The sequence below is a fragment of the Lepisma saccharinum genome, chromosome 1 (assembly GCF_977018435.1).
Source record: "Lepisma saccharinum chromosome 1, izLepSacc3.1, whole genome shotgun sequence".
Classification (NCBI taxonomy): domain Eukaryota; kingdom Metazoa; phylum Arthropoda; class Insecta; order Zygentoma; family Lepismatidae; genus Lepisma; species Lepisma saccharinum.
In genome coordinates, this window is record NC_139229.1 from 71,508,645 (window position 1) to 71,529,912 (window position 21,268).

General features: G+C 40.6%; 1 protein-coding gene across 12 annotated transcripts in view; it reads right to left on the minus strand.

Annotated features, from left to right (window-relative positions):
- The window catches only part of dnc (phosphodiesterase dunce), an 865,583-nt gene that overhangs the window by 64,330 nt on the left and 779,985 nt on the right, over window positions 1-21,268 (minus strand). For 9 of the 12 annotated variants that reach the window (XM_083132916.1, XM_083132909.1, XM_083132866.1 and 6 more), the window contains one exon: window positions 1,747-1,840. In XM_083132916.1, the coding sequence (XP_082989042.1) occupies window positions 1,747-1,840 (94 nt within the window). Of the gene's footprint in view, window positions 1-1,746; window positions 1,841-4,870; window positions 5,166-18,319; window positions 19,058-21,268 lie in introns of those variants that run through there. The other 3 variants (XM_083132947.1, XM_083132953.1, XM_083132940.1) reach the window with 3 other exon arrangements.

Below are 21,268 nucleotides of genomic sequence, written 5' to 3' on the forward strand. Positions count from 1 at the left end.
CTGTACAAGCGCCAAAAGTTTTGCGTCGTCACGTCTTACGTAACAGGCGAACCCCTTTTTCTTGGCCGTTGTCGTTCACGTCTTCTGTCGTGAGCCAGCATGGAGAAACGCCATAACAAAACAGAGGCGTTTCTGCGCATATTCAAAGCCTATCCGTGTAGGCTTTTTAGACATAGTGGTTAGTGTTTGCTGGGCTGTTAAGTGAATCTTAAGTGTCGGGGGGTATTAGGGAATCTTAAGTGCCGGGGGTATTAGGGAATCTTAAGTGCCGGGGGTATTAGGGAATCTTAAGTGCCGGGGATATTAGGGAATCTTAAGTGCCGGCGGGTATTAGGGAATCTTAAGTGCCGGCGGGTATTAGGGAATCTTAAGTGCCGGCGGGTATTAGGGAATCTTAAGTGCCGGCGGGTATTAGGGAATCTTAAGTGCCGGCGGGTATTAGGGAATCTTAAGTGTCGGGGGTATTAGGGAATCTTAAGTGTCGGGGGTTATTACTTCATAAAACCTGAATTTTTAAGTTAACATGTGCTAGAAGTTTGTTTTTTTTGCTTTTTTTTTTTTTTTTTTTTGCAGAGGGACGAAAATATTTCTGGGAGAGTCAAGCCCGACAGCCGCGATTTTGAATACGCCACTATTATAATGTAGCACGTCAGTTGCCCCAAAGAAAAAAGAATATAAAACTGACCAGAGACTTGACAAGGTGAGGGCTAATTGAAAGAAATGTGTAAAATTGGCCAAAGACTTGAGAAGGCGAGGATCAGTAAACTGAAAAGAAATATGTAAAACTGGCCTGAGACTTGTGAAGGTGAGAGCCAATAATCATTTGGCTGTTTCTAAAGCAGAAATATTGCCATTCCTTGGAAATTTACATGCCCGCGAGACGTAGTCTTCAAATGTTAGCTTCTGCATAATGCATTGCTGTCATCTGTCAGCCAGACCTGTGCTGTTGGTGTGGTTCAAATAACATCATTTCCATTTCTACAGCGATGTGTCCGATTGTCGATACATCAAGATCACATTGAGGATGCGCAGAGGACTTTCACCTTTCCTTTGAAGTAGTTGCCGAATGGCCTTTTGAAAACTCTTATCTTGATCAACAATGTGGCAACGAAATGGAGATGACCTTGAAAAATGACAATGAAATTCTAAGTCGCAACAATGGTTTCTGGATGGGAACTGATACAGAGGTTGTTTTTTTAAAAAATATCAGAACAGAATAGATGTTTTTTAACGTTTAAATTATGCATCAAGCAGTGGAGACTTCAGAAAAAATAGGGGCGGGAGAGGACCCTACTAGAAGATGAGAAAGGAGCTACACACAATCCTCAGAAGATCAAAGTTGATACTGTATAGTACTACTGTATATGGTAATGATGACATTATGTATTGACGATCAAAATAATTGCCGACCTTCGTGGTGTAGTGGTTATCACACCACCCTACGACGACAGGGTTCCCGGCTTCGAATTCCGGTGTCCTTTCATCAATTTCATCAATCACTTATCCTCATCGTCGCGATTAGCCAAAGTGGGAGAAGAGCAACGCTGAATAACAAAAAATATTTTCTAGAAACCTAGTAGGAAGGGACGACTTACCGTGGGCCTCCCTGGCGTCCTTATAGCTGCGCCATTGGTGTCAAAAATCACACAAGATAGAATATTTTATATTTTGCCACAAAAGTACATTTATGGTATAAAGAAATTTAAAAATATAACATTATGTAATGAGAAAATATATAGTACTCACCCAAAAACGTAGAACAGATGTATTCGGAGATTTGGTTGCCTGATTTGCTAGACTCGGAGAAGTGACTCAGTTCTTTGTTCAGCATACGCTTGAACTGGAAGGAAAAGAAAGGAACTTGTAATAAAAAGGATACATTAAGCAGTGACATTAATATATACGAATTCAAAGATAACCGAGGGCCAATTACAATCACTCCACCTCGTAATTACGTGTAAACCTTCAAGAAGTATTAACCATTTACCTAAAGCTCCATCAACATTCCCCGAGTACGCCACTGTTCCATAATGTTAAGGCCGCGTCACTCTGTAGCCAACAAGAACTACGTACAGCAAATATGGACTACTGATGGAAAAATTCGAAGCGATTGGTGTTCAGAACCACATAAATCTTCATTATCCAGTGCCGGATCTACAAGCCGCGAAACCCCGCAGTGAGGGGGGGCCCGGGGACAAGTAAGCCTTTAGGGGCCCCTCAGCCATTGACATAGTAGAAGGTTCGTATATGCGTATGTAAAAAATAAACTCGGTTACTCAGGGGTATAGAAATGAATACAATATATACAGGTAAAGTTAAAGTTCCCTATGCTGTGCATCTCTGTAGCACCGTGCCATGAAGGCACAGGGTAGGGCCCCACATGTTCTCGTTGTCGGCCATCTTGGAGGTGATGTGATCAGCACCACGCTGCGGCCGCGTTTATCCCCCGGGTACCATTTAATTTAAGGCTGGGTGGGCCCTAGAGCAGCTTTATGCTGGGACAAAGCCGGAAAAATTCAGATCTTAAGACACCCACCCCAGGTTTCCCGCGTGGCAGTCAGACAGAATCAAATGAGGCTAGAGTTTCACTAGCAATGCAGAGGTGAAGGTTTCATCAAACTATCTTGAATCAGAAACAACTTACGACTGCATGATTGTAACAAATGTATCATTTTCCAGGTGTGAGAAAACAGTATCAAATAGCCTACTCGTATATACATCAACCCCCCCCCCCTTTTCCATTTCTTTAAAAAATGTGTTGAATTCAATATGTTGTGCGTCTACTTGGAACACACCAATGTGGTTCCCCCCAAGCCAATGGTTCTCAACCTTTTTCTGTCCGGGACCCACCTTGAAGGCTATTACACTCCATGGGGCCCATAAGCATGGTCGCCCACAGAAGTACAGTACTTGTAGGGTTGTGTACCCAGTTTATAATCATATTTTTGCTAACATCGAGTACTTTAAGAAGCCCTCTTTTACGCTTGCTTAAACAAATTACACATACTTCATTCTAGAAAAGTAAATATGTAATTTAAAAGACTAACCGTGAAAAAAAATTTCAGTGAATTCTTAAAACCGCCGCAATCCATTTGTTCATAGGCGGTTAGCTTTGTAACACCTCTCGGCAATCGCATATTATATATATATACTATACACACACACCCACAGCGTATGTGTGTATGTGTGTGTAAAGGTATGTAGGTAGAGGGGGCCCCTTTGGAAATATTTTGCGGGAGGGCCCAATATTTGTAGATCCGGCATTGTCATTAGCACTTTCTGCTCTTCGTCAATGTTGCCAGTCATGGGTCGGTATGATAGTTTTTTTTACGTGTTCAACAAATATCGCGAAATGCAAGTCACATTCGATTGTTTGGGCGCAGGAATGGTTTATGAACAGAGGTATTGTGACCATACTTATCCACAGATTCGCTGAGCAAGGAAGTAGGTCCAACGTGTCATGACAATCCTGGACATTACCGGCGTGCAGTGGTGCCAACTTACACGGACCCGTGGGACCAAAGCCCACCCAATAATTATTACTCTAATTTGTCGTGTTGTTGTTAATAATAATAATTCTTAATGGAACTAATTACTGGCTTAGCTTACAAATCTAAACGCCCACCTCCACGTATTCAAAACAATGAAATGGGTTATAAACTATTTAATCGTACATTGGCACCCGACAAAAAAAATACTAACACCCCCGGTGTAGCAAAGTGGGTCTCGAGATGGCGTAGTGGTAACGTCGTCGCCTTGTACTCAAGGCACCTTAGTTCGGGCACATTGCACAGTGGTTCGGATTTCACTTTAACCTATCAGAGCATAATGTGGACTTCAAGAAACAAAACAAAGTACATTAGTGAAAATTCCATTGCAATAAATTCACAAATTCTCCTCAACAGCTTTTTTATCTGACGAGTCTTAAGAACGTGATATTTTAACTTTTCCTTTAAACCTGCCTGATTACAATCTACCACTACGAGTTGAAATTCGGACACGATAAAGCTCCCGGAGACTGATGCTTATCACACAATCGAAATGACAAGACTGAGAATTTTCAATCAGAACGAGAAATCGAGATTACAAGTTTGTAAATTTACAATTACATAGGAGCAGGGAAGCAGACTTCATAAATAAATTGGGGCAGCTGGGGATAATATTGGCAAACTATATTATTTAGCTATAACATTTTCCCGTCTTGGGAGGAGGGAGGGGAGTAGAAATCCGAATTATACGCCTTTGAGCATGTTCACGCTGAGTGATAAATGTCTGGAGTTGGAATAACTTAAATTTTGAGGAGATTCAGTTCCTTATGACTAGAGAAAATATGGAAATTCCTGCAAAGAACAGAAAAAAAAAGGACTGTTTATATGGGCAACGATTGTTTTATGCAATGCAAAACCATATTTACTAGAAATAAAATTATTACACACGTGTTCTTAACTACTGGTATTCGCGAATGCGAATAAAGACATTTCATTGATATATTGGTTAGAGCTCTCAGTATATTCACCGGCCGGCTGAATACTGTTTTGTCGAATATTCACTTTTCGCTGGCCCTGTCGTGTTCATTACAGGTTAATGATTGAAGTTCTGAAGCAACATATCTGGCTGTCAAGTGGTGTGAATTATCAACATTTATAAAATATTTGCACAAATCTTGTAGTGAATTGAAAATCCACATACGTCACACTAGAATCAGCTCTCTGCTGCAAAGTCAGTAACTTGTTAGTGATTAAAAAGTATTTTGATTTCAATTCAAGAAAAATTGTACAATAAACATAATTTTAAAATTATTTTGATTTTCATTCAAGAAAAATTGTACAAGAAACATCACACTGTTGAACAACAGATTTAATGAACTCACCTGATATGCAGCCACACCAACAAGCATTGCTATTTCCACCACAAAATTAGCAAAGTACAATGTTTCTAAAGTTTCACCGTTCACGTACATATTACACGCACACGATCCAGTTCGTTAGGAACGTTTCGCAGTAGCTACAACTCCAGATAAAAAAAAAGCTACCACACTGTGTTCAATAAATAAATACAGTTAGGGCTACCTAGCACTTAATAAAAACACAAACGCGCACTGTAGTTCCATGCGAGACATTCGTCGGAGCGAATGAACACACACCTTGAGGTTTCAACGTCTGCCGCGCAGCAACGTGGTATCACACTAAAAAGTCTTGTAGTTGCAAGCTTCGCCGGCTGGTGGCGTCGCTGTAGTGGCACTTTTACACAACTCTTTCGCCAGGTGGGTGCGTGTGTGCAATGACAACATGCTACGCCTTTTCTGATGTCTCAGTGTAGCCAGGGCGAGGCTCATTTTGATTCGTCTGGCGCTGAAAGGGGGTGATATCATTTCGGTGGAAGTCCGCGTCATCCACTGCACGAAAGTTTGCAGGATCTTAGCGGAAATTGTGACGTTGTCGGAAATGGATGCAAAAAAAAACTAATATTGTCGCGGACAGACATTCCTTGTCTAGAAGTAGCGCGGGGATACCTAGAGTTCCTTGTTCAAGTGTGATTTTTTTTTAAAGTGCACTTTATGTCCAGTACGGCTAATCGGGACTGGACCTACAGTTTAAAGTGAGATCCGAATTGAATCCGGGACTCCTTGATTACAAGGCAACGACGTTACCACTACGCCATCGCAGAGGCCCAGTTCCTGGTTCGAATCCAATGCAAAGCATAATAATAAAGTGTTCGGAAAATTGCTTTTCTAAAGGTAATTGAGTTACTGGTACCTGAAAACTAAGTTACTTTTTAGTTACTTCCTGCTGGAAATTTTCTTGCAAACTAACTGTACACAATCAACAGCCATTAATTATAATAAAATAAACATACTGGTACATTGTACAAGTCTTCATACATTTTTGTTAATCACCACAATGGGAATGAACGGTAATAAAATAATGTGAATGTAGGGACATCCACAAGCACATATTGACAAAACAAACCCAACTGAGGATTATACTCGCCGTGCAGGTGGGTGGACATTTTAAATCTATCAAATTGAAGGGTTGTTTAACACCCCGTGTAATGCCTCTTACAAGAGAATTATGTATCGATATTTTCGAATAGACACTGATTCTTCTCACACTTTCTCCAGGCTTGATTGATTGAGATGTGTTTTAAGTCCACTTTATGCACAGTAAGGCATAATCGGGATGGACCTACACTTTAAAGTGGGATACGAACCACTATGTGCCTCCACCGGGTATCGAACCCGGGACCCCTTGATTACAAGGCGACGACGCTACCACTGCGCCATCGGGAACACCTCTCTCCAGGCTTGAGACTGGCAAGGTAGATTGTAAACGAACTTGAATTATAACCATTTTTAGGTTATAGGTGCACCTGTGGGTTAGTCACCTTGTTCGTCGCAATTGTCCGTGATTTTGGCTTTATCGCAATTGTCCGCCATTACAATTGTCCTAGATTCCCAGGATGTTTGCGAGTGTCCATTCATCAAATCATCACTCATCCTCATCTTCGCAAATTAGCCAAAAGTGGCCCAAAAGGCGAAGTAAAATCATGTAAATCAATCAATCAATCAATGTACAGTCACCAGCAATAAAACTGGGACATCTATAAATCTCTTCCCCCTTTGAGTTTGGCCCAGTTTATGGACAGAAAGGTTATTATGGTCGGGACCTACAATCTAAGTGGAAGTCGAACACTATTCGCTTCTGCCGGGTTGAACCCGGGACCCCTTGAATTCACATGCGTCAACTAAATTCACAACCATGAGCGAGGTTCGATAACAAGTTCGGTCATCCCGCAGAGTTATGCAACACACAACACCATATACGGAAGCTAAGCCCCGCGACAGGTTAACTTTGCAGCAGGTTTTATGTATCAATCCACTCTAGAGCGGCACTCAGCATCCCTGTTCCAGTCTCACCTTAACCGCTGAGCTGTTCATATCACAGACAGTGAGAAAATCCGCAGTATTGCAGCGGAACTATTTTCTGTGCGCACGTTTGGGTCTATATATGCGAAAAGTTGCTGCAAGGTTAACCTGTCGCGGGGCTTAGTCGTTTCATTTTTCTTGTCGATGACTGCAGTCGAAGGCAAAGATATTGCCAAATAAATTGACATTAACTTTGTTTTACGCAACGCGATCTTCATGAAATTAAACCTAACTGTAACCAAGCAGATGACAGGCTCAGCACCAAGAACCTGAGCCAACCTGTGTGGCAGAGTGGATAGCCAGGGGCCCCGCTTTCGAATTCCTGCCTGGGCATGGATGTTCTTTGTGTCACTTCATCAAATCATCCTCATCGTCGCGATTAGCTAACAATGGCAGAAAAACGACGTTGAACAACAAAAATGAAATCAAAACCAAGAACCTGGTACTATTTACATCAACTTAAGAAAAAGAAAGAGAAGGTAGGGAGAGAAAGGGAAGTGGGAGACAGAAAAAGAAAGAAGATAGGGAGAGAAAGGGAAGTGGGGAGCCAGAGAAAAAGAAAGAGAAGATAGGGAGAGAAAGGGAAGTGGGGAGCCAGAGAAAAAGAAAGAGAAGATAGGGAGAGAAAGGGAAGTGGGGAGACCGAAAAAGAAAGATAAGATAGGGAGAGAAAGGGAAGTGGGAAGACCGAAAAAGAAAGAGAAGATAGGGAGAAAAAAGGAAATGGGGAGAGACAGAAAAAGAAAGAAGATAGGGAGAGAAAAGGGAAGTGGGAGACAGAGAAAAAGAAAGAGAAGATAGGGAGAGAAAGGGAAGTGGGGAGACAGAGAAAAAGAAAGAGAAGATATGTAGAGAAAGGGAAGTGGGGAGACAACGCTACGGTAAAGTTTAGTAAGAACTATAATACACATGCGTGTCCATTGACTCAACTAGAAGATTTACCAACAGATGGGTCTGGTGTACACGAAATGTGGACTTAATACTTCATGTATTTTTTTGAGACAATGATAGCTTCATCACTTATTTTCGACTTTGCTGGTTACCGAACTGAACTTACAGTTTATTTATTGATTGATTGAGTTGGGTTTTAAGTCCACTTTTATGCACCGACAGGCTAATCGGGACTGCACCTACAATTTAAAGTGAAATCTGAACCACTATGCCATGTGTCTCCACCGGGCATCGAAGCCGGGATCCCTTGATTACAAGGCGATGACGTTACCACTACGTCATCCAATCACTGGTGACCTGTCTGGGAATCGAACCTGAGACACCTTCATTACAATCACGCTCTGATGAAATTTATGTAATATGTGGTAGAACAACCTGGGCTGAATCTTGTCCAGGCAAAATAAGGGATCTATATCAGCAGAGCAGTTTAGATGCGAAGAACGAGTTTGAATAAAATATTAGCACCTGGCAACACTTCTGGGCTGCTGACCAGCGCTGATCTGTAAACCTTACTAGGAGAGTGAATCATTACAGGTCGACAATGGTACAGCCACGTAGTTCTTTCTCTCTTCATCCACACAGGAAAAGTCATTTCGGGAAAGGAACGCAATCGGTCGCTTCCCGGACCGATGACGAAATTCGACGGGGGATGAAACGTAACGTTTTGCTCAAACATGTTTGGACGTCACCTGTGTTCCAGAAAAGAAAGGTCGAATCGATTATTTTGCTCCCTTGACATCTTTCCACGGAATCGCGCTCATGCACCGGCACTTATCGGGATACGAAGTGTCGTGAAAGCTAATGACGTCATATGCTTTCTTTCTCCCTGTCCACACTGCCTTTGGTCAAGTCCGCACCAAAATGTGGAGGCAATAATCTCTGGCGGGGAATCGTTCGTTTAAGAATCGAGGCTTCCCAGATGGCGTAGTGGTAACATCGTCGCCTTGTAATCAAGGAGTCCCGGGTTCGATTCCCTGTGGAGGCACAGTGATTCTGAACCAACTTTAAACTGTAGGTTCACTCCCGATCAGCCTTTCGGTGCATAAAGGGAATTAAAGAACTAATTCATCAATTATCGAACCGATTCGCGATTCTTTTTAACAGATCATTGTGATAACTCATGCTGGCAGACCACCGGTCTCCGAAGACTACGTGGATTGAGTGCGAGGTGCCTTTACGAGAAGTCCTGGTAGTCGCATATGTTAAACATGCTCTATTAAACACAACAAACTAAATAAGGGTACTTAGTTCTTATTTTATTTATCCTTGAAATGTGCCCAATAATGTATAATCACCTTGCACACATTTTAAGGAATGTTGTTGTTGAATTGGTGTTTTAAGTCCACTTTATGCACAGTAAGGCTAATCGGGAATGGATCTACAGTTTAATGTGGGATCCGAACCACTTGCCTCCACCGGGTATCGAACCCGGGAACTCTTGATTACAAGGCGACGACGCTACCACTGCGCCATCGGGGAGGCCCCCACATTTTAAGGAGAAGTTCGAAATAGACAATACCTAACCGAATTAAGACTCCAGCTTATGTCTTGCTGGCACATCCAGCGACAGTTTTGACATTGACATAGGTCATTTCTCGTTTCAAGGAGACATGTATGGAATGAATGCCTTTTCGAAGCAAACAAGCAGCAGCGTGAGAAGATGTCATCGTGCAGTCCTGATTCGCCTGTTTGTTGCTGAATATGTCACACTCGGTTCAAGTCACACATAACATTTTGTGGCCCAAGTTCTTGTTGTGCAAGCCCGATACGTGCTTGCGTGTACGTTAGGTGGGTTAGCTTTGGCGCTTTGGCGACATAATTACACCTCCACATATGCCTAAGGACTTCCACAATATCCTTTCTCCTCTACACATCTATAAACTCTTCGGGGAAAAGACATTCCACTTGTACACAAGGTGTCCCCCACCCCAGATTTCTGGAAAGAGAATATAATTTGAATGGTGAAATTGTACAGATATTTTGCAACGAAAAATATTGTTTTCTGTGACTTACAGGTCGTAAGTTACATCAGCTATTATTATTATTATTATTATTTTACAATACCCTTTGGCATGTAAAAACATGGATCAGAGGTACCATGAAGGACAGTCTTAGACTGATTGATATCTGTGCATTGTTACAAGTACAAAAAGACAAATAACTGTTCATCAACAATGTGATAGAAGTTTATTGAAAGGAAGAACGGAGAATGCAATTCCTATCTAAATAGTAGAAGAGTCTGAACTTGTATACAACGCCAAAGTATTTTCAATTTCATTTGAATTTTATGATTTGTGAAGTAGTAGCAGTAGTAACTAATAATAATAATTACAGTAATAACAATAATAAACCTTCCTTTGACTAACCCCCCTTGCTTTTACAACTTTCCAAGACGTCATTTCTCACAAATTAACAATTCCTGCTACGTTACAAAGAGTCTATTAGTTTATCCAAACTTCAAAATTACTTTTACACCTAGTATTATAAACCCTGTCATATCCTTCTACAAAACTTTTAAAACAACATCACGCAATCTCGACTCAAGTTTAATAACGATGATGTTTATTAAAATGTAGCAAATTGTGTACTTTTTCGTGTGCCAAAACGTGGTAACTGAATTTATGACTTCCAATACAATCATTCTCGACCAAAAGTACTTTCTCGAACGTACTGTAGGTTGATATAATTATTTTGTACCTCAAATTTGAGCTTCTCTGATTAAGACGTATGTCAAACATAAGACAGTTTGTCCCAAAGTCTCACACAGGACCTACTGCATTCATTCCTGGCTTCCATGTGACGCAGACACGACTTAAATACATCATCACATCCAAGTTCTATCAAAGAAAATCCATTGTGCAAACCTTTCAAGTTAAGAAGGATTGGAACATTTCCTCAGACATGGGATAAACGATTTAAAATTATCGCGTGGAATATTTATAGCTAATATTTCTTTATTTTAAAAAAAAATGCTATACATCTCCAGTGCAATATTTCTGAAGAAAAAAATGCCCGCACCATCCTCAAAAGTCAGTTTGCTATGAATGAATAAATTGTTAAGTCCACTTTATGCACAGAAAGGCTTATCGGGACTGACCCTACAGTTTAAAGTGGGATCCGAACCACTATGTACCTCCACCGGGTATCGAACCATGGACCCCTTGAATACAAGGAGACGACGCTACCACTGCGCCATCGGGGAGGCTCATCAGTTTGCTATGGTGACGCCATTGATGATTCCAGGTTAATAATAGGAGATACTGAACAAATGTACAGTGTACATAACGTGATCATACATTCGTGTATGTTTATATTTCTTTCGTTAGCACAAATGATTGTGTTTATTGTTAGCTATGATAAAATAGCAGGTAAGGCGTACTGTTGAGTACTGCGAGAAACAATAGAGTTCTTCCAACGCTGACAATCTAGTTGCATCCATATGAAAACACAGAAAAACTTCCTGTTCTTTCTTTAAGATTCGATCTGGCAACCCTGAAAAACATCATATTGAGAACAGCATTCGAAAGATGTCTGGCGTTCGGAAATTCATCGAACGACGCATCCCTTTTCATCACTTCCTGGTGCTAAATCGGCCAGGAAGTGGCGATTAAAATAGTATATTTGTTTTATTGCAATTTGTCCACGTGTGGATCTCACATCTTCCAAGGAAAACTGAGGTAAACAAAGAATTTCCCGTTGACCTGGAATTTCGAATCCACCTTTCGTAACAGCTGTTGGCAGAGACGGAGCAAATAATGCAATCATTCCGCTACGTGCCAAAAGCAGCTCCAAGACTCGAGCCACGTAATATTCTGTGAAAGGAAAACGTCTAAAAGAAGACGACGCAAGTAGCGAGAATTTGCTATTCGTCCGGAAACTGAGCAGACGTTCCTTTCATTAGGGTTCCTTGTCCAGCGGGATTTTATATATATTCAGGCAGAAGTTCCGAATGTGTTTTAAGAAGCAGCACGTGCTGTTCCGTGAAAAGCCTTATCTCTTTTGATAACCTAACGCAAAATGTGTAGTGATTCCTGTTAAGCGACCGCGTTTAGTTCCTTCTTAATATCCGTCCTACTTAGATTCGCTTCGTCTTAGTAGTGCCTGTTATAAGCATTGCGAAAGGATATATTTGCTTACCAAGCTTATTCAAGATTCTAGGCTATAAACCTCGTTCTTTAACCAATATTTCATTAAAAACAACAAAAAAAAAACATTGGTTTTGATAAGCAGAGTCGAGTAAGTAACGTGCAGATATCAAGACGACCGCAGAATTTTTTTTCTCAGGGGCAGAGTAAGATTTCATATCTTCAGTCGTAGAAACCTTTATTTATTCAAACTCAATTGAAAATACTTTGGCGTTGTAGACAAATTCAGACTTAGTCCACTATTTAAATAGATGAATTAGCATTGCTTCCTTTCCATAAATGCTTATCAATTTATTGATTAGCAGTTTCGTTTTTCTTTTGTACTATTTCAAGATGTACAGAATCAAACCGAGAGCACTTAATCTGCTCTCGTTCATAGTACCTCTGATCCATGTTTTCACTTTCAAAGTAATTCAAAATGACGGCAGGTGAATTATCAAGGTCAGAAATGATTTCCCGGCTTTTCGGGGTCTAAAATAGTAGAGTCCGAGTTTGTTTTAAGTTCACACACATACGATAATCGGGACCGGACCTACAGTTTGAAGTGCGATTCGAACCACTGTGCAATGTGCCTCCATCGGGTATCGAACCCGGGAGCCGTCCGAACAGTCGAGAAATTCCAATGGATCGTAGTAAAATCGGTTGATTTATTGCTATTTTCTGCACTATAGTATCTGAAATTTCTTAAAATTATCAGTTTTTATTCCACAAGTGCAAAAACAATCATTTGAAGGAGAAATAGTGTGCAGAATTCAGATTTTCGAAAATATTCCGTCCCGGTTAGGGAATGGCGATTAGTGTTGCCCACGAGACGAGACTTTGGCCTGTCTCGTCTCGTGGAGTCTCGTGGAAATGCTGTCTCGTCTCGAAAATATTCGTTTGTCTTATGACACATGGTCAATCTCGTCTCGTCTCGAATTTTTAAAAGCCTGTCCCGTCTCGTCCCGTGGGCAACACTAATGGCGATTTTTCTTCAGTCCCGAACGTTATAAAAGGTTCCCCTCCCAATCCAGTCCCTACCTAAAAAAATCGTTGCACTTCAATATTCTGGCGCTGGGTATGTCGCTAACATACACGACTCTATGTTCTTTGTTAATTTGTTCTTAGTTTCCCTTCAAATGTCTTTTCATGACCTTATAGTTTATCGCTTCTTCCATAGGCGAGGCCATCCCAAGGCGCAAGCAGCGCTCTTAATCATCCGCCAGTCTCTCATGAAGCTATTATCTCTGTGTATTTCTGGTTTGTTTATCTGAAAGACCAAAGCCTCCCCAGAGGGTAAATGACGATAATGGATATTTTAGGAATATACAGCAGATTAAAGTCTTTATCTATCTTCTTCTACTTGCCTTGAATTCTGACACAGAGTTTATCGTACTTTGTGTGCAACAAGGCTGCAATGAAGTAACAATAAGCACTTTTCATTCTTTGTGTCCTCATCCTTGCTGTTTACTTGGCACCGCTTGAATAGAAAGTTAGAAGAATTGTAGTCCTTTTAGTTTCATGGAGTACAAACAAGCGTTTGAAAGTCTTAAATATTTTGCTGTCGAACATGCGTGTCACCAGAAATTTTTTCAGTAGAAATAATAATTAGAATAATTCTCGTGGTCATGATTATTACTATTGAATACACCAATATTATTACAAATTTATTGTATTTTTATTATATCATTGGGAGATACACACTTCTACTCGATCCATGAAATGCGAATATCTAGCACAACGTTTATCATTAGATGTTTACGTTTCATAGAGTTAATGCACTGAAATGAATAGTTATTGTATTGTGTTACTAACTTTCGCAAAGTTTATGTTGTGTGATCTCTCGCATAAAAATCTAATTTTCGGAATTTTGTACACCTGTCAAACTATTTACACTCTGGATTAAATGGTTCAATGTGAAAACATATACCGATTCTTGTATTTTACGCTGTTTTATTCGATGTAACACAGTTTTATATTATAGTTAACCTGTCCAATACAAACTAACTATTACTGTTATTAAAAATAAAAATAACAAGCTTTCTATCTTATTGTAACTTAAAATGAACGAAGCCAATTTCAGGGGGTGGGGGTCGACGGACAGGTTCGACTCCCCAACCCCTATCCAATACCAATGCTGTCGAGAAGGTATACCAAAATATTTTTTTCGCCCCAATTCTTGGTGGGTGGTGAGTGTTGCACTATTCACATTTCTGCTTTTCGATGCATCATCTGATTGGCTCTCACGTTGTTATAGGTGGGAAAGTGGTGCAGTTCTAATGCATGCCTTTTTAAATTCTCATTTTAAGTACACTGCCTCCACTGGCAGACATAATAATTTTAATAAATTACTTCGGAAAAACAAAAACTTCTAGCTTTGTATAGCTTCAGAAAACGACGTTTGAATAATCTGGATAGAAAGAACAAAAATATAAAATAAAAACTAGCATTGTACATGAAATTAATTCTCTACAAATTTGAAAATCACAAACACTAATATTTCTATTTGAAATGAACACCAATTGCAATAATAACCAAATTAAATGGGTTTCTACTACAATAACGTGAATAAAATCATTCTTCAAGTAAATAATGTAAATGCCCTTACATAAGAAATTGATAAATGTGTACAGAATAACGTGATTTTAATAGAAACATAATAGCACGACAAATTTTCGTCGAGTTTTTTACCCGAATATATATATTTTCCTGGTAAACCCTTCCTCATCTAGTATCTGTATAAGATATATTAAATCGTAAGTCATACTACAAGAATGGATAATACACTGTTGAAATATATATTGTGACTAATATTATGAAATAATATCGTTTATCGTTTTACAATGTTTTTACACAAACTTGTGGGCCATCCACGGGAATAGTCGGTATCGTTTATACTCGTAACTGCACAATCTCGTTCTATGTCAATACATAACAGTCAGTATCTGCGTAAATACACGACTTAGCACTAGCGGAAAGAAAACAAATAGCTTCAAGGTTTTGTTTTTCGCAAGGTACGCTTTGAAAATAGTCCAAGACTTACGCAAAAGAGTCTTTTCTTGCTCACAGACATGAATATTGGCACAGATGAATGCAGCCAGACCCATTGAAAGTGTTGCTTCTTTCTTCTGTCTTCAGCCAGTCAGTCTGTCATTATGAAAGTATGTAACGAACCTCATACACATCTTAGTCTGAAGCAGACTTCTTTCATTCGAAGTTTCAACCTGTTTAAAAATATACACATGCTTCAGTCCTTGGACTTAACTACGTTGCTTGTCTATCGCGACTCGAATGAATACTGTATGAAGTACTGAGTTGATAAAATAAAAGGGGGAAAGAAACACGATGAAATCTGTACGATTGGAAACTAGAACTCATGATCTCGTAGCGAGTAACGCTAAACAGTCGAGAAAACTGTTGCGTTTAACTGTTAAATGTACATCTGTGTTTCGTTGAATTGATATTTCCCTGCTTTCCTTATTCTACCCGATTTGGACCATATGATCAACCAAGAATTTAAGATTGCATTTGTGACAATACCACTTTTATAGTTATATTTCATTTCTATTGGAAAGAATCAAGATAGTGAATTTGGCATCAAAATACTCACTAGTGAGTAAAATTATATAACATTTCAATTCATAGATAAAATAATCAAATACCATTGTCAATAAGGAAATGGAATGATTTCAGAAGTGATCAGCAACGAAGGATTAATACAGAACTACAAACAATATTGACTCACAAACGCCATCTGTTATCAGTATTCCCGAATCACACTTCCGTGTACACTTGCACCAAACCATGTGACCGGAAATATTAGTCTGTAAAGAAGGAATATTCCCTCTGCGCTTTTATTAAGGAAAAGAAGCAAAAAGGGGTGAATGTCCTAAGACGTTCGTCAGGTTTTAAGTTGTTAAATTAACACTGAGTTATCGCCTCGAGGCACTCTTTTGTCTAACCTTTGTTAAAACTAACCGACTGTTAAAATCGCCGTTAAATAATAAGTTTTTTTAGCTTTAGCTGAACAGTTTTCATTTTCTGAAATATCCTTAAACTTTTAGTATTCTCTTAAAATAATGGACCGCGATGCTTTGAATATATAAAATACAACAAGTTTGTTGATTCTGTTGTAATTGTGAAACTATCTGAGTTGGAATTGTTCTGTCACTGGCCCCTCTAACGACGCCCGTGAATTACACCTATTTATTTTGTCCAATAAACGTCAAAGAATTAGTCATAAGAAAAGCCTGAGGAACCGAAGCTTGCCTGCCTTAAATAAATCTAAAGATCAATACATTCTTTCATATTGATTGGGGCTAAAAGAGGAACACTAATGCATTGAGAAACTCCACGTAGAACTCCACTCCGACATTGAAGCCTGTATCTTTCATATTTGCCGATACAATGACAATTCCTCTAAGCACATACAAGTGTATAAAACTTACCAACCATTCGCAATCGGTACATCTTTGTGCTCGACGTACTATGCGCACATTATGCGCAGTTGTCGATCAAGATTTAGTAAAACATGGACAATTCTTTCAGCTCTTTGCACACTCGGTAGTTCTGCAACGAAGTACAGAGGGCATGGTATCAATTCCAAATCCGCAATGTGCAAAGCTTTGGTCTACGGATATTCTGTGTATAACCCTTTCCAAAAGAAAATAGGAATACGAGTCATTGGAAACGTCGAATACAAGTTGATAGTGCTCAGATCAATAACGTATGCAGAGTTCAAGATGTGCGCTGTCTCTCACCATACTCTAGTGTTCGAATTGAAAGAAAAGAAAAAAATATATATATATATAAAAATTGAGATCAGAAATTACAAAATAATATTAATTATTATTAAAATTGTTGACCCATGCGCATAGAAATGAAAATCAAATGAAGAAATAAAATATATGTTTAATGTAATGACTAAATAAGAAGGCCATTATGTCAAAAATAGGATTGTCTAACTTTCGAAAACAATATAGAGTACGAAAATTTTCATGGTAATATTTAAGACTGTCTGAACCAGCAGTGTTGTCATAATAATTTGGACAAGTTGCCAACTCCTGAAGCATCATCTTGTTGAAATGATCAATTTTATGTACAATTTCGAATTGATTTTTTTCTCTGTATTGTAGTCTGTGGCATTTGAGCTTCGCTAGTCTAACCAATCTATGATATATGCTTCTGCTAACTAACTAACTCTCTAGCCTTCTTAAACCCGAAGGTTCATGGCTGCAGCAACACAGGCCTTCCATCTGTCCCTATCCTGAGCAAGATCTATATACTCTTTTCCATCCATACCGATTTCCTTTAGGTCCATCTCAACGTTATCTCTTCATCTTCGTCTTGGCTTTCCTACAGGTCTCTTATCATCAGGTTTTCCAACAAGAATCCTGTAAACTCTTCTATCCTCTCCTATTCGTGTCACATGGCCTGCCCACCTAAGTCTTCTTGATTTAACGATTCTAATAATATCTGGACATGAATACAAATTATGTAGTTCTAAATTATGTAACCTTCTCCACTCACCTGTCTCCTTATCCCCTTTTAGGTCCAAACCTTCTGCTAATCATTTCGTTATTGTCAGAGTTGCTGTACATCCGTAAGATCCCCTGATAATTCTAAAATGATCCAATTTCTTATGTATTCATACGTATTTAGGATTTAATGGGGATATTAGACTAATGTTTAGGGCTCAAACAATCTTATACAATAAGATCCTGATTTGTGCAATATATATATACGTACATAACACACATGCACACTAATGGACAGGGACTACCTATCCCGAAATGGACAAAACAGAAGTGACTAAAATTAAGGACCGTATGGTCTACAAGTTTCTCAATTTCCACACACACGCTTTTTAAATCTGGTATGTAAAGTGGGATCCGTAAGTATTACCGTGCAAATTGTCCATCACCATGTTCGCGCACTTTATTTGACCCAAGAAGAGCTTCAAGGATTAAATGAAAACTCAAAACAAGCTGTTGACGACTTCTGCACCAGTATGCAAAAAATCCATCGTCTAAAAACACACACCGAGGATGTAAGAGCAAAGTTAATGAAAATAGTCATGGACAATTTGCACGGCAATACTCGTGGATCCCACTGTACACTTCTGTTCCACACGTTCTTCGATAAAGCACGCGCAACCTTGAAATTCTACCACCAGCGTTTGAACAGCCCATGGCAGGCGTCGAACTTATGCGTGTACAGAAGCCAAATATAAACAAAGAACGTGCTTGTGAATGTATCACAGTGGAGGGGAATCCACTGTTGCATTTATATGTAAGGAGATTCAAATGAGATTACGTGCTTTGTTACCTTGTACGCAGCAATCCCGACGAATATGGTGATCTGCATCGTCAAAGTTGCGGTACGCACTATCCCAACGGTGGCGTTCTCCTTCATGGTTCACTGGAAAGGGTTGCAACCCTTGCAAGAGGGCGCTGAAGAACAAGTTATTTACGACTCGTCTCTGCACCGGACCTTTCGTAAACTCCTCGCGAATGAAATGGGACTCGCCGTTCTGCAAGATTCAGCACGCCTCGTGACGGGACGAGAAGTCTGGCACGTAGTTTCCAACTCCAGAAGGGAGTGATCGATACCTGTCGAACTTTAAGGCCCAAGGCAGGAGCTGAGATAGTTCGTGACTCTTAGCAGAACGTGCACTACGGTCCACGCTGATAAGGTGCGAGCAGAAGCCACCGACGAAGCTAGAACGGTTAGGTGCCTCGGGAACAGGAACAGCTTGTCTGAGTATCGTGCGAAGAACGTCTTCCCTCCTGCACCCATATCAAGTTCCGCAAAGCACTTCAAGACCACTACAACTCCTTAGAACAGTCTTCAAAGGCTCTCACTGAATACAGATCCTCAACAGTCACTTACAGAAAGTGTTTCTCAGCACAAGAACCTTCACCCACGACACCCCTGCGACAAGCACAATGCGCGCAAGGCATGAATCTCTTCTGACTATCACTGGGCACAACTATCAAAGACACTGAACAGAAACAATGGGTGCTGGATCTTTTTAACACACCCAGTAGACGCGAAGCACAGCACGTAACTGTCCCACTCGCTCTAGAAAAAGCTATCAGCGGCAGGAAACCCCTGACTCCTCTCCATGACCCCAAGAGGTCAATGATGGACAAAAACACTTCTCACGAGGGCAGTGAGTGATGGAAAGTCGCCAACACATATTAACATGGACGTTGTTTTTCCTATAAATAACATTTCTTAATTAATAGAGTACCAAATCCATTGCATTCCCTCCGTGGTACTCTGTGAACCCTCATCTAGAAATACGTCATGCACAAAGGCTCATCGGGACGACACCGATAGTTATAAATGCAATCCATGCAGTGGCGGCGATTAGACGAGGCGAGGAGGGGCATTTGCCCTACACCCCACGTAAAGTAAAAAGTAAAGTGTTCCACGCCATGAAGGCGTATAGGGGGTGTGGGGGTAACGCCCCACACTTTCTTGATACGGTCGTGAGTGGAGATGATGTGATCAGCACCACGCCCCTGACCGCCTTTACCCCCTAGGTTTCCCCAGGTACCCATGTTATTCGACGCTGGGTGGGCGCCGGGGCCGCTTCCATCGTTAGAAAAGTTCCCGGATTTGAACCGGCCGGGGATCGAACCCGCGACCTTTAGCATGGTAGTCAGACGCGTTACCGACTGAGCCACCGCAATTGCCCTCGCACTATACTAAATCTTTTCTACGAGGGAAAGCAAACTGTCCCCCTTCCCCCCCGCCCCGTCTTGGCACCTTGTACCCCTAGTTTTGGAACCCAATCGCCGCAGCTGAATCCATGGCATAATCGAGAGAGAAATGCTATCTCAACAGGAATATTCTCATTACAGTTTGATACAACATGATTCAACCATCCGAACAGACTGAAACCAGTGATTGTCCCCTCACCCGCCTCACGGTTAAATCAGATAGCCTATCAAGTCTGCATCTACAAGTTAAATTTTTAATCCGAACTTCTGTGCAATTCCCGAAAATCGAACCAGGACCCTTTGCTTACAAAGCACGGTGTGATCATTACGCCATCGCAGCGATCCTTGCTTGACAGTTTTAGAATGATGCCAACGCCAATAATAAATTAAATGGTATCAAATCTTCGAATCACACCTTCAGTTGACAGTTGAATTTTCTTGAAGTTTTTCTGTACAAGCATCGTTTCCTTGACTCCCATCTGTTTTATAGTTGTGGTAGTGGCGTAGTGCGATGAATTGGTTTCTGTTACCTCTGCAACTGTCGCTCGAGGTTCGGTCTGTGATGGCAGTTCAGTTACGAACTGAGTGTTGTGGTCCTTAAAAGGGCCGACAGAATTTTGGTCCTCAAAAGGGCCGTCAGAATTTTGGTCCTCAAAAGGGCCTATCATTAGTTATTGGTCCTAAAAGGGCCGTTTTGCTATGACATTTCGTGTTGTATCTGTGTTGTTGTTGGTTGTCTGTTTAGAATATTTCTGTGACGAACTCGACGAGTGCCTGGAGGACTGCGACGGTTCTATCTGATTCGTTCTTCGTATTTTCTATCTTGTCTTTCGCCGTTCTGATAAGCGTTCTTATTTTCTGGTCTTGCAGTTTTGCCAGTATCCATTTGATGATTTCATTTGTCTCTTTTTGCTCTTCAGTTGGAGCCTGAAGTGTCTGGCTGTAGTTCATGGTAGTCGATGGTGTAGTCTGCGCAGGTGTCTTCTCTTGTGGTAATCTGAATGGTAGTTGTTTCTGTTGTTCCTTCCCATCATCTGGCTTGGGTTTTGGTTTCATCTGATGTATTGATTGGAACATTTTACAGCCCCTGTAGTTGGCCGGATGGTTTCCTCCACAGTTACAGCATCTTGCAGGGAGTTTTCGGTCTTTCTTTTGGCATTCTGCTGTGAAATGATTGTTTGCACATTTCACACATCTTGGTTGAGCCTTGCATTGGCTCTGGGAATGCCCTATCCTCTGGCATCTGTGGCATTGCAGTATACCTGGAGAGCGGTATGATTCCACTTTCATCTCATAGTTCAGGAGGTGATCTTGGCTGTATATATTTCTTGTTGTCTCGCCTTTCTTCAATGTAACTAGGTACAGTGGCATCGGTGTTTTGATGAAGGTTTTCGGATCTCTTCTCTTCATCTGTTGAACTTGTTGTACTTGGTAGTGCTGCGCTGCTAGCTCTGTCTGTATTTCTTTTGTTGGTAGGTCGATTGGCAGATGTCGGAGTACTACTTTGACAGGCCTCTCTCGGCGTGGTTTATCGGTGG